Source organism: Cynara cardunculus (assembly GCF_001531365.2).
Source record: "Cynara cardunculus var. scolymus isolate 2C chromosome LG 5, CcrdV1, whole genome shotgun sequence".
NCBI lineage: Eukaryota > Viridiplantae > Streptophyta > Magnoliopsida > Asterales > Asteraceae > Cynara > Cynara cardunculus.
This window is the reverse complement of record NC_037532.1, coordinates 2,855,508-2,876,018: the sequence shown is the minus strand read 5'-3', so window position 1 is coordinate 2,876,018 and position 20,511 is coordinate 2,855,508. Positions and strand designations below refer to the sequence as shown.

The following is a 20,511-nucleotide window of genomic DNA, read 5'->3' as shown; positions in this document are numbered from 1 at the left end:
TAGTTAGACGAATTCAAATATGGAGCTTTAATAAGTTGTATTTATGCACAATTTACTTGTAATATTAAATCTTAAGTATTATGCATCAATAAACAGTACTTCATACATAAAAAATCATTTTTAAGAGTTTTTGTAAAATACTTTATAATATAGTATAGATAAATATAATATCATTATATGAAACAAGATTGAGTAGCCATCTTGAATAGCAATTCCATAACAAAGAAAAGTCAACCCCATATGAACCCGATCAATTAACATGAAAAAAACCCGGCCCAAAACGGTTTGCATGTGCAGAGGTCCAGCCCACGACTCACAGAGAGGACGAAGAAATTTTTACAAATCCTAGAGAGAGAAAGCTTAAGAGAGAGAAAGTCGAGCTCGAAGAAGAACAAGAACAAACATAAAGACACAACATTTGTATACACAAATCTACATACCAAAGAAACGCATGAATATTAGGTATGTATGATCTTGGGGTGTTATTAGGGTACCCAATTTCAAAAAGGGGGTGTTCAATTAAATGTTATCGTGTTTTATATTTCTAGGGCAAAATTCGTTTGAATATTTGAAAATTGGTGCAACTTACATCGAAGGAAAGCCCTAGGAGGAGGGGGGAAAGGTTTGTAAGCTTGAAAGTGGTGCAGAGCCCTTCGGAATTCAGGTATTTCTCGCAGAAACCCTAGAATCGGACGAAATGTTGTATGCTATGTAAACCCTAGAACCGGAACTATTGGGAATTGTTTCTAGGGTTTATTATTGGGAAGTGGATGTGTGATTATGCAATTGCAGTGTTGTAATGATGCAATTTGATTGAATGCATGCATAGAACTTGATCAAATGCCAAACGAATGCAACTAGGGTTGTTCTGTTTTCTGTTAGTTTTCAAGCATGACTGTTTTATAATGCTATTGATGATAGGAACTTTTAATCTGAGATTATGTAGTGTACTGAACAATGGAGTACTGAACAAGGATTGGAGTTTGCCAAGCAATGATGAACATGTAGTGTAATGAACAGGGATAGGAGTTTGCCAAGCAATGATGAACATGTAGTGTACTGAACCCGGGTAGGAGTTTGCTGAGCAATCATATAAATTGTATTATGGTATAGTATGACTAGCTAACGTGTCTTGGACTCCTTGATTGATGGTGATTAATGGTCAGATAGTGTCTCTTGGATTTGTTAATTGAATGATCAGTATGTTATGATTATACTAATAACGACACATGATTTCCAAGTTTGTCCACTTTGCTCTTGAATATCATTTAATACTAGAAGTATGCGGGCCCATGGATGCTAAATGTCATGTCTCTTATCTTTCTTTCCCCATGCACAATCATTGGATGATATATAACTCCCTGTTCTTGCTCTTTTATCACCCGCCCTCACTAGGAACCTATAAGTCATTGATACATTAGCATACATCTGGCTTAGATCTTGCCAGCCTCAACTGTCTTGTTTCTTGAGATAAGATGCTGGTTAGCTTCAGTGTCCACTGCCCTTCATAGTCCTTGTGATTGTTGGTTTGATATGATGATCATGTAGACCATTATCTAATGCTTGGGCATGCTTCTAAACTGTTGTGATATCTCAAACCTATCATGTTCAGCTATTTTATCAGCTATCATGTGCAAGTGCCAAACACTGTCATACGAGGGTTTGGTAGGCAGATGGTGATGAACAATGAGAAAGTTGTGGTGATTAGTATTTAAAAGTGACAGGATATATGCACAACAGTGCGTTCCTGATAATTTATATCCATTAATTGGGTGGAACACATTGAGGCAAATGTGGTGTGTAACTGTGTATGTGGCATCTAATGTCTTTTCCTACTTCATAATACCAACCCACTGTCATCACAGTGCATGGTTGTGAAAATGGATCGACTAAGAAATCATCATGAGGTTGGCATGACTTTATGCTGAGTTGCCAAGTTTGCCAACCTTATGCTGAATTTATCAAGTTGAGCATTATTCCTGGACACAGGAGAGTGACTTTAATGAAATTATGTTTTGCATTATTGAGATGTTAGCATTTGTTATTAAAGATCATGTGATGAGTATCATTTCTGTCACTTCATGATTATTTGCAGTTGAGTTTTAGAATACCAGAAAATGTTGGATTTCTGTTACCACTCAATGTGGCCATGATAATTGTTTGTCATCATTTTAATATCCTTTTTAGGGTCAAACTATAGTTTGAAAGAGGAGTTTGCGTACTACAACGATTAAGAGGTTTTCATTGTAAGTGAAACCACTTGCTTTATTCGAAACATGGAAATGATTGTGTGCATATGGTGGTGTACTTGGCTAGTTATATTAGTAGGCCAGTTTTCCATTTCACATTTTTGCTAAACATCATGTTTTTGCAGAGTTCTGCATGTCAGCTTAGTTTTACCTCTAGAAATTATTTAACTGTGTCTCCTATTTTAATGTTGTCTTTGTTCAATTTAAATATGCTTTGTATTGGCATCTTTTACAGTTTTACTCGTATATGGGCTTGCTTCTTCAAACTGTTTACTGTCCTTTTCGTTTTCTGAACTTTCTGTTCAACTGAAGTTTTAGCTTAAATTTTGTCTGCATTATGGTTTTAGCATGCTTGACTAGAAATGTTGTTACTAGAATAGTTGTTTTGTTCTTTTTCTTTTGGTATGTTTAAAGACCTCTTTTTATTTGTTGGTCTTATTAGCATTTGCTTTATTTGTGTGTACAACTAATATATGTATTATCATTTGGTTTTCTCTTTTTCTTTCTCCCTATAACAGATATAGTTCTTGAGTCAATGGGAGAAATACGTTTGTAGGTTATTATAGTGGGAATGCATGGATGTACTTCAGGATCTTTGCTTTTAGTTGATGCTGGGGTTGATTCCATGGGAGGAGTTATTGATGGTGGAGTTGAAATTTCTTCTGCACCATCTCCGCAGCAATCATCAGATCTTGAGAAAACTCAGGCAGAGCTTAGGTAGAAATGTTGTTTTTCTTTGTGTTTGATGGTTTTTGCTTTGATTTCTTTTGCTTACTTCAAATTATGCTCACTGCGGATAAATTTATCGCAGGGAGACGTTTACGGCTGCTGAGAAATTTAGAAGAGAATTAGAATTTCTACAGAAAGTATGACGACTTGGTCAACTAGTTTTAGATTCTTTTTGAAGGTTTGAAGCATTTTATGTATACATACGTGATTGGTTGCTTGGTATTTGCAGGGTGGTGATCCATTAGACTTAAAAATTGGGACTGCAACAACTGTTAGCCTGCAGTCGACCTCACTGACAGATCAACATCCTGAGCATTTTGTGACAAGGTTTATATCAATTGTGTAATGAGGCAATGGCTATTTTTCTGTAATGTCATCATCGGTATTACTGAACTTACTCTTTTTCTTCCTCATGGTTTCATAGTGATGTGAAAGGCAGTTTTGCAATAACCGCTTCTCCTCATGGAGATTCTGTTGAAAGTAGCGGCAGACTAGGGGCTCCTTCAGCTGGGGAACCCAATAGTGCTGATAATCTTATGCTATTTGATGGTGATAACAAGTTTCGTGAAGTTGAAAGAAGATCTCTGCATCCTCGTACGAATAATACCCCGTCTGAGCATTACTCCCAGTTGGATGTTGGTCGTAATGGCAAGGAATCTGGCGAGTCTGTTGCTCTAGAACTACCCAAAAAATCATATAAGCGTAGGATTAGGTCTCGGCCAAATCGTGATGGTGCTCGATCAAGTTCTACTGATGCAGGTCCTCGCAGTGGTCAATCCTTTTTTCCTTCTCGCCATGCTGCCAGGGATGCCAAGGGATTGGTACATGATGCAGACAATCAGGAGCAGAAGTATTTGTCAAATTCTAATTCCAAGACTAAAAGTCCTAATGTTAGTTTGTCCCCCAAGAATTTATCTTCTAACAGTCGTGTAGACGTAAAATCATATGGTATGCAGACCCAAAAATCAACCCTTGGCCCAACAAATGGTCCGCTTTCTGCTGTCTCGGATGCCAGTGCTTCACAACATCCTCAAGAGGATCTTTTTGATCAACCTTTAACATCTGATACTCGAGAAACCCCACTTTCTATGTCTTCTGTAGAACCTGGATCTGTTGGACGTGTAGAGCTGGAAAATTTGTCAGGTTCTGAGCATCTGCCTGGTGTGGATAAACAAACAGTTGGTAACCTGGCTTTATTGGGTCAGACAAATGTTTTTGGCAACACAGGAGAGAAAGAAATCATACCGAATGATTGCAATGGAGGAGCACCATCACTTGCTAATGGTTTCAACTTTAAATCATCATGCAGCCAAACCGATCAAAGTTTAGATGGCAATAATAAGAATGAATCACTGACCAGTATAAGAAATTTTAATGCTAATGGGATTATGGAACTTAATTTATCATCAAAGGAGGTGCTGGGTGTGGAGAGCAATGATTTAAATACAGTAAAGGATGATAAGATATTGAACATCGGCAATGATAATTCTAATCCACACCCTCCAAGCCGCAATGAGAATGGTTCTACACTTAAGGAAGAAGAAGGTTTGAAAGGAAGTGATAATGCCTTGCAACATGAGTTGAAGGAGCCTGTCTCTTCAACAGGTATTGATTTAGGTGGCTGCACTACTTCTGAAATAGAAAGAAAACCTTGCACTGTCTTGGGATCCGATTCCACTTCTCAATCCATAAATATTTGCACTGATAAACCTCTGGGTACAGGTTGCACCTCATTTCAAGAGTCTACCCTGTCGCATAAGTGTTCAACTGATGGTGCACAGCAAAACACATTCTCTAAGAACTCTCTGAAACTGGCAACCAAGGAACACGAGGACTCGATATTAGAAGAAGCTCGGATTATAGAGGTCTGATCTCTACGTTCTCTTTGTTTTTTGACCTTATGGCATTTGATCTTTCTCGCGCAAGACTCTCCGTAGTAGTTGATTTGAGGTTGTTCTGTAAACAGGAAAAAAGGAAGAGGATAGCTGGTATGTCTGTTGGAATCTTCTCATCCGAGGGTCGTCATAGATCACATTGGCATTTTGTTCTGGAAGAAATGTCATGGCTGGCTAATGATTTTGCGCAGGTTCAGTTTTGCTGATTATTTCTGAAGTTGACGTTGTGATGCATATTTCTTTTTTGCACTTTAATATGAATTATTTAACTAACAAATGCCTTCATTCTATATGCATTTGCATTATCTGACTTTCACGTTTACAGTATATTAATTCATCTTCGTGATTTTTGTTTTGTTGTTACACAGGAGCGCCTTTGGAAGGTAACTGCAGCTGCTCAAATTTCTCGGAACGCTGCTTATACTTCACGGGTCCGGTTTCAACAACAGAATTCACTGTGGAAGCAAAAAGAAGTTGCTCATACCTTGGCAGAAGCTGTCATGGAGTTCTGGCACACAGTGCAGGTGAACAAATAAGTTCTAAACTGATAAACCAGAAAAATAAAGTACTCCCTCCTTCCCAAAAATGCAGCATTTTCTATTTTGGTTTGTCCCAACAAATGCAACAGTTCTTTCAGAAAGATTCTTTTTTCAAATTTATCTATATGCTCTTCAGCTACCACTGCAAGATATTGTTCAAGCATGATTGCGGTCCACAAGTTATCTCAACTTTGTCATGTTAAGTTGTATTTAATTATTTAGTTACTGGTCAAAAGACTTATCTTAAACTCAGTGTCAAGTCAAACGTTGCATTTTTCACAACACAGGTCGTCGCATGCACACACTCACACACACATATGTATATATTTGTTGAAGATAATGGACTATTAGTCATTTAGGGCACTAAATGTTTCTTGTAATGATTGTATTTACTCATTGTTCCTTATAGCATATTTATTCTTGAGTTATGCTAGTCTCTAACCATCCATTGTGTTGGTTTGACATTTCTGGCATGAGAGTACATCTTACTTCTTCAGTGACATGATTGGTGATGCAAGTGAAATGTTGAAAGAATGATCCACATATCATGGCTGCTCTTCATTTCAACAAATCCGTCATGTTGTTCTATAGCCTTCCTAAAGTTACTTTTTAGACATCTGCAGAGTTTTCTTCCCTAAAGGCAACTGGCTAACTATTTGTTTTGAATCTTGATAACTTCTAAACCTGAAAAGAGTTAATTGTAATAAGCTTTTGAATTCTTTTAGAACATTGTTTGTAAGAAGTCAATAAGGATCCATAGTATACATATGTTACTAACTGAATATGTATCCTCACAAGGACTCCTGAGATTTAGTAGACATGATTGTTTGCCTTAGATTATGATTAAAGCTTAAGAGCAATGCATTTTTAAGCTTTTTAAGCAAATGCACATTGAGAGTTTATGCTGTCTCTCCTGTCTCCCCTCCCTATTAGTTTCTGATACATTGGTGTCATGTTGGTAAGATATATCGAGTATGTAGCTGTAGCACCAGAAGGTCTGTTAGGATTTTTGATTAAATGGTTTATTTATGACTTATGAGCAACACTTGGAATCAAGAATGTGGTCAATGTGGTCATGGCCAGATAAGTTCTACATTAACCTCCAGCTACTTGCTAGGATGTTTGATTTGCACGCCTTGTGAAGAAAGTTTCTTTTCTTCCCGAACTATTAACGGTTATAACTGAGATCACCATGTTAGCATTCTTGCATTAGGATTGTAAATGGATGCTAATCTTATCTGATTTGGAATATCTGAATACACGTTTGAGGGGTTCCAAAAATTGTTATCCGATTTGGAATCAGTTAATAACCGGGTTTCTTGGATATTTGAATTGCCAAAGGATACAATGAAAACTAACAATATTGCATGTGACAGGTGAAATGCCAAGGATCGGAGTTAGAGGGTCTTAAAAAAGATTCTATGCTTGGACTTCGTCAATATGGGATGAGATTCTTGGAGTATAATACCTCTCATGCTCAGTATAGCTCAGCTCAAGCACCTGTGACTCCTGATAGGATATCTGATCTCGGCAGCATAGACATTTCATGGGAGGATAATCTGACAGAAGTATGCACCTACCCTTCACACCTTCACAATTAAAACATCAAGTTGAACCATCAAATTGCACCTGTTTTAGTTGTCTTTTTCTTGCTAATATACACAAAGCAATGATACAGACAGGCAAATGATCTCCACTTGCCTATTTTAGACAAGACATGCACGTGAAGGATCTTATTTCCTGGAGACACAAAATTTTAGCTATTTGCTTGTCTATTGTTCATCTTTTATTAGTATGATTAAGTGGACATATAATTAAGTGTTTCCTGAATGCAGGAGGACTTGTTTTATACTGTACCACCTGGTGCAATTGAGGCCTATAGAAAATCTATTCAATCTCATTTGCTACAATGTGAGGTAAAAACATTGCTCAAGAATGGGATTATGGAAGTATGTTATATCTGCTGCCAGTACAGGGCTCATTCCTTTCCTTTCATATTGTTTTCTATGTTTGCCCTGCAATTTTTGACTAACAAACAACAGAATATGTATTCTCATGTATGTTACTCATATTTGAGATCAACAGAATTAATTGGCCGTTCCTGTAATCTTGCCATATACGAAGCTCTTCTTTTATGGTCTTGTAGAAAAAGATATTCCCTTTCCCTTATAACCAACACTTGCCTGTCTATAAGCCATCACTTGCCCACACTCTCTCTCATAACGATTGTAGCTCTGCCTGATATCCATTTGGCCAATTTGATGATGATGAGCTTGAAATAGATGGAATATATTGGGCCCTGGTGTTGGTCAAACAGGATTTTGATATTCTCATATTGTTGAGATCAAAGGAATTAATTTGCAGTTCCTGTAATTTTGTCATATATGAACTTATGAAGCTATTCTTTTGAGGTCTTGTAGAAAAAAAAAAAAAGGTTCTTCTTTCCTTTCCTTATAAACAACACTTGCCTATCTATAAACCGTCACTTGCCCACAATCCCTATCATACGGATTGTAGCATTGTCTAATATCCATTTGGCTAATTTGATGACGATGAGCTTGAAATGGATGGAAAATATTGGGCCCTGGTGTTGGTCAAACAGGACTTCCATTGTGGCCCATTGTAAATTGTCTTCACTTTTTGGGAGTGCTGAACACGCCTCTCACATTTTCATTTGTAACTTCTGAACTATACTCCCCTAGCTTTACTGCTTTAGCATCATTCATGAGATGAAGGTGATTGAATCCCAAACCTGCACTAATTTTTTTCCCCACATGAATGGGAACATCTAACGTAGTTTGTAGCTTACTGCCATAGGTCAGTGTTTTCGCCTTAACCAACTGTGGAGCCTGAGCACCTTGCTTGTTTGTGAGGATGCTACAACCTTATTCGCTTGCTAAGGGGCCATGAATGAATTTACACAAAAAATTGTAGGGAATGGAAGTTATGATGCTGTTAGAGTTTCTTGAAGACTTTCTTGGAGTTTTTCCTTGGTGGAAAAATGAGGAACTTCCCTTTATATATGCATGGTGAAAATTTTAGATACAAGCAGCCTGTAAGGTTCTCCTGCTAAATAAGCAGGCTACTTCTAACATTCTATGTATACAGAGAAATCTAGAGAGTTGTAGGAAATACTACAAGATGAAGTGCAACCTAATGTATTCAGAGCACCATGAGGTCCTATAGAATTCTAGAAATATGGAGCATTTCTTGGAGAATGCTTGTTGGTTCACTCACTAAGCATTAGTTTAGTGTCAACTGGGTGCTTGGGTGACACAGTTTCAGTTTACTTGGGCCACCAATGACGCTAATCTGCTATGGAGCAATTAACTTGGGTAATAAACTTCTTCCAGCAATGACTGCTTAAATTATGGGTTAACAGTCAGTGAGCTTCCAAATTTAATATGGTTCTGCTTCTGCATTAGGGCATACGGAATCGAGTATGTGCTTGGCTCCTGGATCTCTGTGTAGTGAATATGGTGATCCTGACTTTGTACAGGTTTCTTAGCTATTGAGTCTATATTAGTATATTGTTGAGTGTTTGTGAGGTTAGTTGGTGGAACAAGCTACAATAAACAAAATACAACTAAAAAAGGTTGAAAAATCTCTGTTGTAATTATTATTGCTGTGGATATAGGTTTGATTGCCCATGTTGAGCAAACAGTACAACAAAAGTAAGTTTAAATTTGATATGAATGGAACTTCTTATTTCTACTCCTTTCACTGTGAGTGGAGACCGTGTTGAGAGTAGTTATATTTATATAATTAATATATGGAAAAAGGTGTTTGATGATAGAAATTTAAAAAATAATTGCTTAGCTCTACCAATGGCAAGGTTAGTGGAAAATAAGGGAAGGAACAATTGTATATGATACGTAGACCAAGAACTGCAGAACTTTGTTGACAGCTCTACCAAACATCATGTATTAATTTCTCCCAACTAGTGGCAAGGTTTTAATGTTTTCATTTTCCTAAATGTGGATGGTTAGGAATTGTGAGCAAATCTTTTAGTCAAAAGGAAAGTGGACACCAAGTGTGGGGTGGTTGAGAAGGGGAGTAGACACTTAAACTTGGGACAATGGGAATGTAGCTGAAAATCGGAATTTAAATTAGCGGTTAGATAAGCTAATTGATACTTGTTATGGAAATTATTAATGGTCCTATGACCATCTTTTTGGTTACTTGCGCAGGGAAGGAAACAAGAAGACTATATTTGGCAGTTGGCACATTCTATTTATTCCAACTACTAACTTGAGGGAAGAGAATTACATATTATTTAATTGTCTATTGCCACAACTACGGACATAGGAGAGATGGAAAGCATTAGGGTAAAACCAAATATAGTTAATATAACATTAGTATAGTTAAATTTTCATTTCATGGGGCAAATGGTTGAGTGTCCCCTCATCTTTCTGCGCTCTAATACAATGCATGGGTGGGGTAGACTAGAGAAAAGTTGACTTATATGAAATGACAAAGGATCTGTTTAGTGTACTGAAGATGCATGGATAGAAGTTGGATATAGATTTGATTGATTGAATGGTCTAAAGTTTACGTGATGATAAGGAAGTATATAAGTTTAGGGCGACATCTGCAATATGCTTCCATGCTCTTCTGGAAGTAATTGCAACAATTTCCATTTGGTATGTTTCATATTACTTGCAATGTTCCATTTTCTGATAAATGATCACCCGGGTGTTACTTATTTGCTGCCTATTTGACTATTGATTTTGGTCAACAAAATCCCCTATTTATCAGTTCTGAAGGGTATTTTAGAAATTTAACTTATAGTCAAGCATATTTGCTGAACTATATGTCCTGCCATTTTATTATGATGGAAGAGGTAAAATCTTGTGCACCTAAGTGGTTTGTAATGTGTCATGGTGCAACTCTTCCTCAAAAACTGAACGGTCCATGCCTACTTTAAACTGTTAGATGAGCTATCTCTTAATTGGTACAAACTGCAAAGAATTTGATGTGTAGTCTATATTATTATTTGGCACCACTAGAATCTAAAATCCCACTTCTTTGAAACTCATAAACCTTAGATAATGTAGAGATCATTTTTTTGGTGGGGTGGGGGAGGGGGGGGGGTTGGGTTAGAGTAAACTTTTTGTTTGAAGGAATGGCAAGCCTAATGACATACTTTGTTCTTCTCCAGAGAACTGGCAGTAGCATGCAAGAGGAAGTGGATGCCTCTGGGTATGATGCTGTTGCAGGTATTATAAGAGTTGGTGCAGATTACTTGGACCTTTTCATAGAAATTATGTTGAGTGAATATTTCTAACCATGTAGCCTTTGGATCTCAAGATAATACACTTGAAGAGGAGGAGGGAGAAACAAGCACATATTATTTGCCAGGAGCATTTGAAGGTAGCAGGTCGTCAAAAACTGCTCAGAAGAAAAGGAAACAGTTCAGGTCATATGGTGCAAGATCATATGAGATGGGAGTTGATTTGTCTTTCATGCAACCCCTTGAAAGAAATATTGGGATTCAACCTTCTGTGTTAAGTGGGAAACGACCTGCCAGCAGTATAAATGTTTCAATTCCCACAAAACGTGTGCGAACTGCTTCCAGGCAGAGGTTTTCTGGAACTTCTGGTTATATTCAGGCATCAACTAGAGCAGATGCTTCAAGTGGTGATACCAATTCCTTTCAGGATGAGCAAAGTTCTCTACATGGTGGGCCACAGATACCAAGCAATATGGAAGCGGAATCAGTGGGGGACTATGAAAAGCAGTGGCAGTTTGACATGACAGAAGTATCAAATCAACCTAAAAAGAAAAAGAAGGCAAAACATCCTGTATGTAAAATTATTTTGAGTTCCTAATGTCATTTAATTTCTATTATTTACCCTTTTGGCTTTTAATGTCAACTTACTGCATTGCAGGGATCCACGTATGAGCACCGATGGCCGCTTGACTCTAATATTCAAAATGACCAGGTAATACTAATATATTTTTTCTGGTTAGTGATAAAGACATCAATTTGAATCAGTCACGAACACTAGAACTGAATTACTGATATATATATATATATATACCATCATATGTTGTTTATTGGCTAAAAGAAATAAAAATTAGGAGGTAAAGGGTTGCATGAAATCAGTTACTCACAATAGTACTAATTTTTATGGATAGCCTTTGTTCTATGTTTAGTGTGTAACATCAACAACTAAGGAAGATTACTCATAACCATGTAGCTGTGTATTGCTTGAAATGGCAGTGGGAACCACCCATTAAGTTACCATCTTCAAGGAAATGAGAGTTCTGGTTTTCTGCATATGTCTGGCTTCTGCCATCTTTATATATTTACCATTCAGTACCGTCAAGGTGTACGGGTTGAGCTTAAAAAAAGTCATAGCAACTGAATGGACAGCTTAATGCCATTGCCGAGTACGGCTCTGTTTCATGAGATAGAAAGGATTTTGGATTTCAAAACCCTGACTGTTGGTTCACTTTGGAGAAATTCCTCTTGAATGATCTGAAATATAATGCAAACAAAGTTTTTTGTCTGGATAGAACGCAAAACTCGGTTCTTTCCTCATGCCTTAAGCATGCTTCAATGGAAGAAAATTGCTTGAATAACATGATTCCTGATATTTCTGAATTATTGTTCAGAGATTCACTATAACTTATCTTCCTTCTCTAATAACACAAGATAGTAGCTAAACAGATTCCTGATGCTTAGCGTATCTGGTCATAACGTGAATTACATATAACTCAAACAATGTTGTGTTTCTTATTAGTAATTGACATCCGATATCTTGCATGTCTTTGGATTGCAGAAGGATCATTCAAAGAGGAGGCTGGATACTCGTCAATTTGATTCCAATGGGAACAGCGGTATAGCTCTTTTATCCTAATGTGTGTATTTCAGGTTTATTTTTAATGGTGATTTTGTATCTTCCGTATCTTTCTCAACCACATCTTGAAAACCTTCCATGATGGTTTTTACGGTCATCATATCTTGACAAAGCCAAAGATGATTATATGAATCACTAGATAATAATCTGACATTCTTTTTCCCTTGGCTGGTTCAATTCACAGGTGCTTCGCAGATGAATAATATGTCCAACCCAAATAAGTTCATGAAATTACTTGTGCGTGACCGTGGTAGGAAAGCGAAATCACTTAAGGTATTATGAAATGATTGACCTGTCAAGTTCTTGTGTTACTCCTAATTGTGCTCCGCCTTCCTCTTGCATGGGGTTATTAAGCTTTTTCTAAAAACAGTCCCTGCAGACCCCTGCTGGGCAGCAAGGTTCAGGAAGTCCATGGTCGTTATTTGAAGATCAGGTTAAACTATTCAGTTTCTTTTTTCTGTTTGCCACTATGGCAATTATATTTTTGTCGAGAAATTGATGCAATGTATCACTAAAAATATTCTTTGCCACCTCAGGCTCTTGTTGTGCTAGTTCACGACATGGGTGCCAACTGGGAACTCATAAGTGATGCTATCAACAGCACTTTGCAATTTAAGGTGATTACTCTATTGGCATCTTTTCTATATATATTTATCATATAGAATAATTGTTCATGCAAACGATTTCTTGTTTTGTTCTCTAACCTGGACTGGAGGATTACGAAGATTCTGTTGATTAATTTCTTGCAAATAAGGCATATCTTGTCTTGGCAAAAAATTTGAAATGGCATTAGTAAATGAACACCTAAAAAGTTGGATGTCTTCTTTCTTGTTCTGTTTGTCTTATCTCTGTTGCTTACTAATCATTATCACATTCTTTTGTCATTGATTAACGTTGTTTTATTCTGTTCAACACGTGAAGTGCATCTCTCGCAATTCCAAGGAATGCAAAGAGCGCCACAAAATATTAATGGATAGGAACACCGGTGATGGTGCTGATAGTGCTGAGGATTCTGGGTCGTCACAACCTTATCCGTCAACGTTGCCTGGCATTCCAGAGGCAATATTTGTTCTTACTTATTCTTTCTACATGCTTAGTATTGTATATGATTGTTCATGCTTTACCATTCACCCTTGAGCTTGATAGTTTCTTTTGTATGTGTGTGTCTCACACAGGGAAGTGCGAGACAATTGTTTCAACGGCTGCAGGGACCAATGGAAGAGGATACACTCAAATATCATTTTGAGAAGATGATTATGATTTGGCAAAAGCATCATTATAGGAAGGCACAGGTGACTTCCCTGATATTTCTTTTGAATGCTGTCATCATTATTCGGAAATGGCATTGGTTCTTAAAAAAATTATATTCCCAGTTTTTGTTGCCATAGTTGTTAAAAGCACGCCTCAGACATGCCTAGTCTTTGAGGCTCAAGGTCTTGGGCTTTTTTAAAGTCGAGGCGTATTCACGAAGCTCGCTAAGGCGCTATGTCTTGGCTAAGGCTCGCGTCATAAAGAGTTAGTAAATACCTTGTCAGACCCTAATATTAAATAAGCTTTCTCATCTTCTCATCTCCCTGGACTTATTAAAAAAAGAGTTATTAAAATAGATGACATAAGTCAAACCCTAATATTAAATACCTAGTTCTTAGAACTCCAAGCCTTCTTGCCTATAAATATCCAGCCCGTAAAACTTCTCCCTCACGGCTCACGCTTTAGACCCTTCTCCCTTATGCCTCTATCAAAGTACTACTGGTTGCTGCATTGGAGGCTTGTACTTGCTGCATATTTGAGTTGTATGTAACTATGTATGTGTGTATATAAACCTATATATATTGATAGATGTGCCTCACATTCCTCTGAGGTCTGCGCCTCATGCCTAGGCCTCGGTACCCCTCTGCACCTAAGTGCGCCTGAGCTTTTAACAACTTTGATTGTTGCATAATAGGCATGTTTTTAAATAAAAATGGTCTCTTCGTATTATGTAGAAAAGAGGGTCATGTTTACACTAATAAGGGTGGTAAAAGGAGGGTACTAAACATAGCTCTTTTGTGGTTTTTTTTTAAACTCTTTTGTGGTTTATGTATGTCGAGTTTTGAACTCATGTAATCTGTTTGATTTCTATTTTTCTGCCAAAGAACGATAATCAGGATCCAAAGCAACTCCAGCAGCCTCATGGTTCTCATGCACTCGCGCTTTCTCAAGTCTGCCCAAATAACCTCAATGGTGGACCTGTTCTCACGTAAGCTTTTTCGTTTTGATTGCTATTAGCAGGTCATACTTGTATCCATATGGGAATCGTTATTTCAAGATCATATTTTATGATTTAATTCTTACCATTTCTTTCTGTAGTTCTTGTTAATTGTCTACTTCTTTTGCTTTATTTATGATACCTGATACCATTTCTGTCAATTATCCTATGAAGGCCTCTTGATCTGTGCGATGCAATTTCATCGAGTCCAGATTTTCTTCCGATTGGTTATCAAGGTCCTCATACTGGTGGGTTACCAGTTCCGAATCATGGCAATGCAGCACCAATGGTTCCTGGCTCTAGTTCGGCTTCCTCACTACCGGGTTCTTCTAATATGGTTCATGGCAGTCACTTGGTCTCTGCATCTGCTCCACTTAGTCCCTCTGTCAGGTAATGCTATAAATAGCTTGAGACTGTAGGTCGTTTATCTAGAGCTCTAGCTTAATAATCGAGCTCGCGTGGATCTCGAACACAAGATAGAACTCGTTTAACTTAACGAGTCAAGCTTCATAAAACCAATGCTCGACTCGGCTCGTTCGAAAGTTCGATTAAATTTTTCGAGCGGCGCCGAGCCGAGCCATTCGAGCATATACTTGTTCGATCCAAACATGCTCATATGCTCATAAATAATACAATAAAAATATAAAAATTATAAACATCGAGCCAATAAATGAGTTAATCGATCATGATTACGAGCCCCGTAAGTGAGCATCGAGCTCGATAACTCAAAAAATATTCAAGCTCGTGCCCTACATTGAAAAAGTTATTCGAGCTCGAGCCTGGTATAATTTTTTCGAGCTGAGGTCGAATAACCTACCATTCGGCTCGGCTCGTTTACACCCCTACTTGAGAGGACATGTTTTCCTCTGATATCAGACTTTGATTTAAAGTTCTATCAAAATCTTTATCTTTTATATAATAGGAAATTCTTGATAAAATATTAAACTTTATTTTATATGTGCTTGTTTAGGGAAGGAAGATACGGGATTCCTAGAACAGGTTCCTTATCGATAGACGACCAGCATAGAATGCAACAGTACAATCAAATGTTGTCTGCAAGGAACATACAACAGTCAAGTTTGCCTTCTGGGACCCATTCAGGAACTGATCGAGGCGTTCGTATGTTACCTGGTGGGAATGGTACCGGTGTCATGAATAGAAACATGACAATGACGAGACCAGGGTTTCAAGGGATTGCTTCTCCATCTATGTTGAGTTCTGGTGTGGGGATGCCAACCGCTGCCAATATCCAGGCTGGGGCTGGACCTAGCCAAGGGAACTCGGTGAGACCTCGTGAGGCTTTGCATATGACGAGGGTGAGTTACACATCATTTTGATTTGCTTGGTGCGTGGCTATTTAAATATCAAATTGTATGTTACTCCCTCCATCCCAAAATAAATGTCCACTTCCAAAAGTAAGGGTACAATTGCCATTTAGTTGATTAAAAAGGCTAATAATTACATATTTCTAAAACTGTGTGGTTTTTTCATTGTGGACATTTATTTTGTGACGGAGGGATTATATGATTTCAAGTAGGATGATCGAAAAAGGTGATGCAGAGGCATTTTTATAAACTGGGTTCATGTTACTTTCTACTTCTTGGTTAGCTGTATGCGGGGTTTGGAACCACAATCGTTGATTTCAGAAATAGTTTGACTCTTTCTGTATGCAAATTTCATAATGGCTGCCTTTCGAAATTTCTGAGAGCATTCTAATTTTTAAGGGGCCTTTTACCAAACGTTTACCCGGTGAGCACTTACCGGGCCGAGGATCTAACCCTGTAAGAGCTATGGTAAGGGTGGAGAGTCTTACCTGGTAAGTGAGGGTGACAACTCTTACCCGGTAAGCGCTTACTGGGTAAATTGTTGCATACGATACCCTTTTGATGGACTGCAATCTTACCCCGTAAAGTAAGTTAGAGTGTTGGAAGTGCTTACGGGTAAGCATTTGGTTAACTGGCCCCTAAGGGGCTGTTTGGTTGGTTTTCTATTAAGTCATGTATGGATAAAACTATCTGTGTGGATTAATCAATCTATAGATTGAAAAGGTTTTTGTTTGTGAAGGTTTTTTCATAGATGGAAGGAGCCTGTTTTTTAATTGGGAGGGACATGTTTGGAAAATACTTAGCTTTCTACATAAAGCTGCCCCTAGAAGCTTACTAAATAAGCCATTTTCTATATCATTAAGCCACTATCAAACAGCCATATATAATATAGCTGATTGAATAAGCTGCAAGTCCTATTAAAGCTCAGTAAGCCACTAACAACCAGGCCCTAAGTTTCTTTTGATTATCAATATTTTCTGATAGCAGACTACACAATGAAAGCCATATAATTTTATCACCCTCTCATCGGTTGTGCATTTACTATCTTTTTACTAGGTATTTTATGTGTCTTAACTTGTGATATGATTTTTGGTTACAGCCGAACCAGAATACCGACCATCAAAGGCAAATTATGGCACCGGATCTTCAGATGCAGCAGGTACCGCCAGGTGGAATGGGTTCTTTTCCGAATCAGAATTCCCAACCGCCCGTTCTGTCATACCCGCTCCATCAGCAGCAGCAAGCACATCCAATGTCCCCCCAACAATCTCCCCGCATGCCAAATAGTAATTCTCATCCACATCATGCAACCAATGCTCAACATCCGTCCTATGGAATGCGTTTCATCAAAGAAAGACAACTACAACAACACCGTTTGCTACAACAACAATTTGGCACGTCCAATCCCATGATGCCACATGGACAACCACAACAATCTCAACTTCCAGTTTCATCTCCTCAAAGTAGTACGCAAATACAAACACAATCTTCTCCACCAGTGTCGGTTTCACCTATTGGGACACCCTCCTTGAATCCAATGCCTCAACATCCACAGAAACATCCAGCACCACCACTTTTGCGTAACCCTCAAACGGGCGGGAATCAGGCGGTGAAGCTTCAGCGACACCGCCAGCCACCACAGTTTCAACAACCCGGCAGGCAACACCCTCAAGTTTCACAATCTCAGCAGCAGGCGAAAGTTATGAAAGGAGGTTCCTCTCTTCTGAATGGCGTATCCGGAGGTCAATCGGTTGCAGAGAAAGGCGAACCGCGGGTTATGCATCATTTGCTGCAAAGTGGTCAGGGAAACGTATATTCTGGACCATCTGCGAAGCAGATGCCTCATTCGTCTTTAAATCAATCACAACAGCAGAAGAGATATCCAAGTCAACCACAAAAGCCTTCTCTTTCATCTGATACCAGCAACATTCATGCACCACCATCCGTCATGACTTCTACCAATCACCGCCAGCCGCAGCCACCCCAAAAGTTGGTGGGTCAAACTCAAGCAACACCTGCTCAAAGAATGGTACAGAATCGAAAAGCAAATTCTTCCGACCTGCCTACAAGCAAGGTGCAAGCTACAAATACGACTGTTTCACTTCCTCAGGTGCCTTCTAATGATGCAACGAGTAGTGAATCACCTGTGGCAGGAGCCGGAGCTGGAGCTCCAAATTGGAAGACATCTGAGCCATTTTATGATTCGGGTGTAGTCTCGGATAATGCAACACAATTTGGTAAGGGTCGAACGGGATTGTCTCCGCCTCAATCAAGCAGTGCTGGGACTGGGAGTGAACATTCGGGACCAACGGTTAACCATGGTGGTGGTGTTCATAAGCAGTCTTCATCGGACAGCTTGCCTAATTCCATTGGACGTGATACTGGTGTACAGTGGCAACAGCAGCCGTCTTCATAGCTGACGATTCCCATCTGGGCCCACTGATTTTGGGCAGGAATGGAGCAAATCTATTTCGGGTTTTTTGGGTGACTGGTGCTGGGCCATTCAGGTTGGGCTGTCGTTCACATGTAATAGCAATGTACAGGTTTGTTTCTTCTTATTTTTCTGCAACCACATTGCATAGACCACACACAAAGTTATGTTTAGAATTGCTGCTCCTGATGATGTTTGTTATGAAACATCACGGGAAACTATTTCTAATATCGTCAATTATGGAGAAAGCTATTCTATTCGTCCCAAAGTTAGTGCCGACTTTCCAATTTTACCCTTAATAGTAGAGGGAGTAAATAGTATTGGGTTTCTTCATCTCTTAAATTAAGAATAGAATTGGAAAGTTGGCACTTGCTTTTGAAAGTGAACTTTTATTCGAGGACAAATTAGAACAAAAATTTGGACAATTTTTTTTGGGACGGAAGGAGTACATTCCTATAATTGTCACTGAATCAGGCACGACAAGAAGTAACATTTGTACATGTTAAAATCTGGACTCTTTGCATGCAATGTAGAGGGATCGGTGTCTACATGAGTATAAATGTATTCACATGTGAAATACACACACACACACACACACACACATATTGGGTCAGGTTCAAGGAAAAACTGCAAAAAAAAAAATTGAAAAACCGAGGAACTCTCTGGTTACCCCTTCATCTGCATGGTATGCACATGTATATAACATGCAAACGTGCATTAAAATCAGGAGGCGTTTTCAATTGCTTGTATGCACGTGCAAATCATGTGTGTGTGTGTGTGTATATATATATATATATATATATGGAGAGAGAGAGAGGACATTTCAAATGCAACCCATCACATTTGTATAGCCAATGCAACCCATCACATTTGTATAGCCAATGCAACCCAATCAATTGAGATATTTATGGAAATGATGAGAGTTCATTTATTTTGATTTGAATATTTACGAAAGATAACTAGGGTTTATTAATTATAATCAATACTTTATATTAGGAAACAATCAAAACTTTTATGAAATCACATATTCATCAAATTAAATAGACGGTTAAGAATGAGTTGTATTGGTTGTACAAATGTAAAGGGTTGCATGATAATTCACCTCTCTCTCTCTCTGTGTATATATGTGTGTGTGTGTGTTCAAGGGAAAACCGCAAAAAAATGAAAAACTGAGGAACACTCTGGTAAACGTTCATCTAGACGGTATGCACATATGTGCATACTGCATACTGTACAGATGAGAATGATTGAGGGTGTTCCTCAGTTTTTCATTTATTGAGGAATTTTCCCCTTCAACCTCACTCTCTCTCTCTCTCTATATATATATATATATATATATAGATTACAGTGGTGGTTGATTTATTTAGTTACATTTCATAAGATACAACATTTTTAACAGACTAGTAGTTCTTACTTTTGATATACCTTGCAGATTATGTTCATAGTTTCCCATCAGGCAGTTAGTAGAAGGATGAAAACAGGCAGCAATAGGGGGTTAACTGAAGTAATGTTGGTAGGCTCAAATTTGTGGGTATTTTGTATATATAACCATCATCATCATCAGCAGTAGCAGCAGCAGCAGCAGAGGTATGTGTACATAGTTCCCATCACTCCTTTGTTGAAAAATATTTTTTTTTGTTTTATTTTTTATATTATATTTTTGGAACCCATTGGTTAGTGCTTTCTGTATCATTGGCCCTTGGTAGTAGGGGTATAGTTGTCATTGTTAATTGGCCAAATGCCTTGGGGAATTTTGTAAATACTAGTGTACATGTAGATCAATGTTAGTTCCTGTAACTTTTCTGTCCTTTATTTACGGTTTTAACACACTAAATAGAAACCCTTCTTTTTAGTTTTCGAGGATTTGATCATGATCTTGTAATTGTTGTCCGCAACCCTTTTTTTGAAGGAAAGGGTGTGAAAGGAAAGAAATAAGAGGGCAAATTTCGTTTACGTTTCCCTCCCAACTGCGAGACGAAGTTTGGCCTTTTCCTTTCTATCTGATTAAAGAACGTGATAGATGTAAAAGGTGTATTTGTAAAAATGGCATCTCTCCATTCTTTTTGTCTCACGGATGGAAGAGGTTTAATCCAATTATTTGTTGGATGTGTTGAATTCTGAATCGATCCAATCCAGTTTCAATGAGGTGATTGGATTGAATTAGTTCTATTATCGTTGTTAAATTGAATTGGATTCATTCAGTATTTTGAATCAGTTATCTAACTATAC

The 20,511-nt window shown here is 38.1% G+C and overlaps 1 protein-coding gene across 7 annotated transcripts; it reads left to right on the top strand.

Moving 5' to 3' along the window:
* The first annotated feature begins 354 nt into the window (after positions 1-354).
* On the top strand, positions 355-20,094 carry LOC112512118 (chromatin modification-related protein EAF1 B-like). 7 transcript variants are annotated; one of them, XM_025117944.1, is made up of 26 exons: positions 355-462; positions 549-664; positions 2,188-2,246; positions 2,768-2,966; positions 3,061-3,115; positions 3,208-3,305; positions 3,403-4,583; positions 4,701-4,843; positions 4,945-5,064; positions 5,242-5,397; positions 6,789-6,980; positions 7,248-7,328; positions 10,574-10,631; positions 10,708-11,216; positions 11,304-11,357; positions 12,201-12,258; positions 12,463-12,551; positions 12,649-12,711; positions 12,815-12,895; positions 13,200-13,337; positions 13,454-13,570; positions 14,414-14,517; positions 14,701-14,916; positions 15,497-15,842; positions 16,951-18,394; positions 19,715-20,094. In XM_025117944.1, exons 4-25 carry the CDS (start codon positions 2,821-2,823, stop codon positions 18,265-18,267), a joined length of 5,322 nt encoding a protein of 1,773 aa, XP_024973712.1. In that variant the 5' UTR covers positions 355-462; positions 549-664; positions 2,188-2,246; positions 2,768-2,820; the 3' UTR covers positions 18,268-18,394; positions 19,715-20,094. The 7 variants fall into 7 exon arrangements, with proteins under 7 accessions (XP_024973712.1, XP_024973717.1, XP_024973716.1 ...); XM_025117949.1 differs by lacking the exon at positions 2,188-2,246 and having other exon boundaries at positions 10,723-11,216; positions 12,658-12,711; XM_025117948.1 differs by lacking the exon at positions 2,188-2,246 and having other exon boundaries at positions 10,723-11,216.
* The last annotated feature ends 417 nt before the right edge of the window (positions 20,095-20,511 follow it).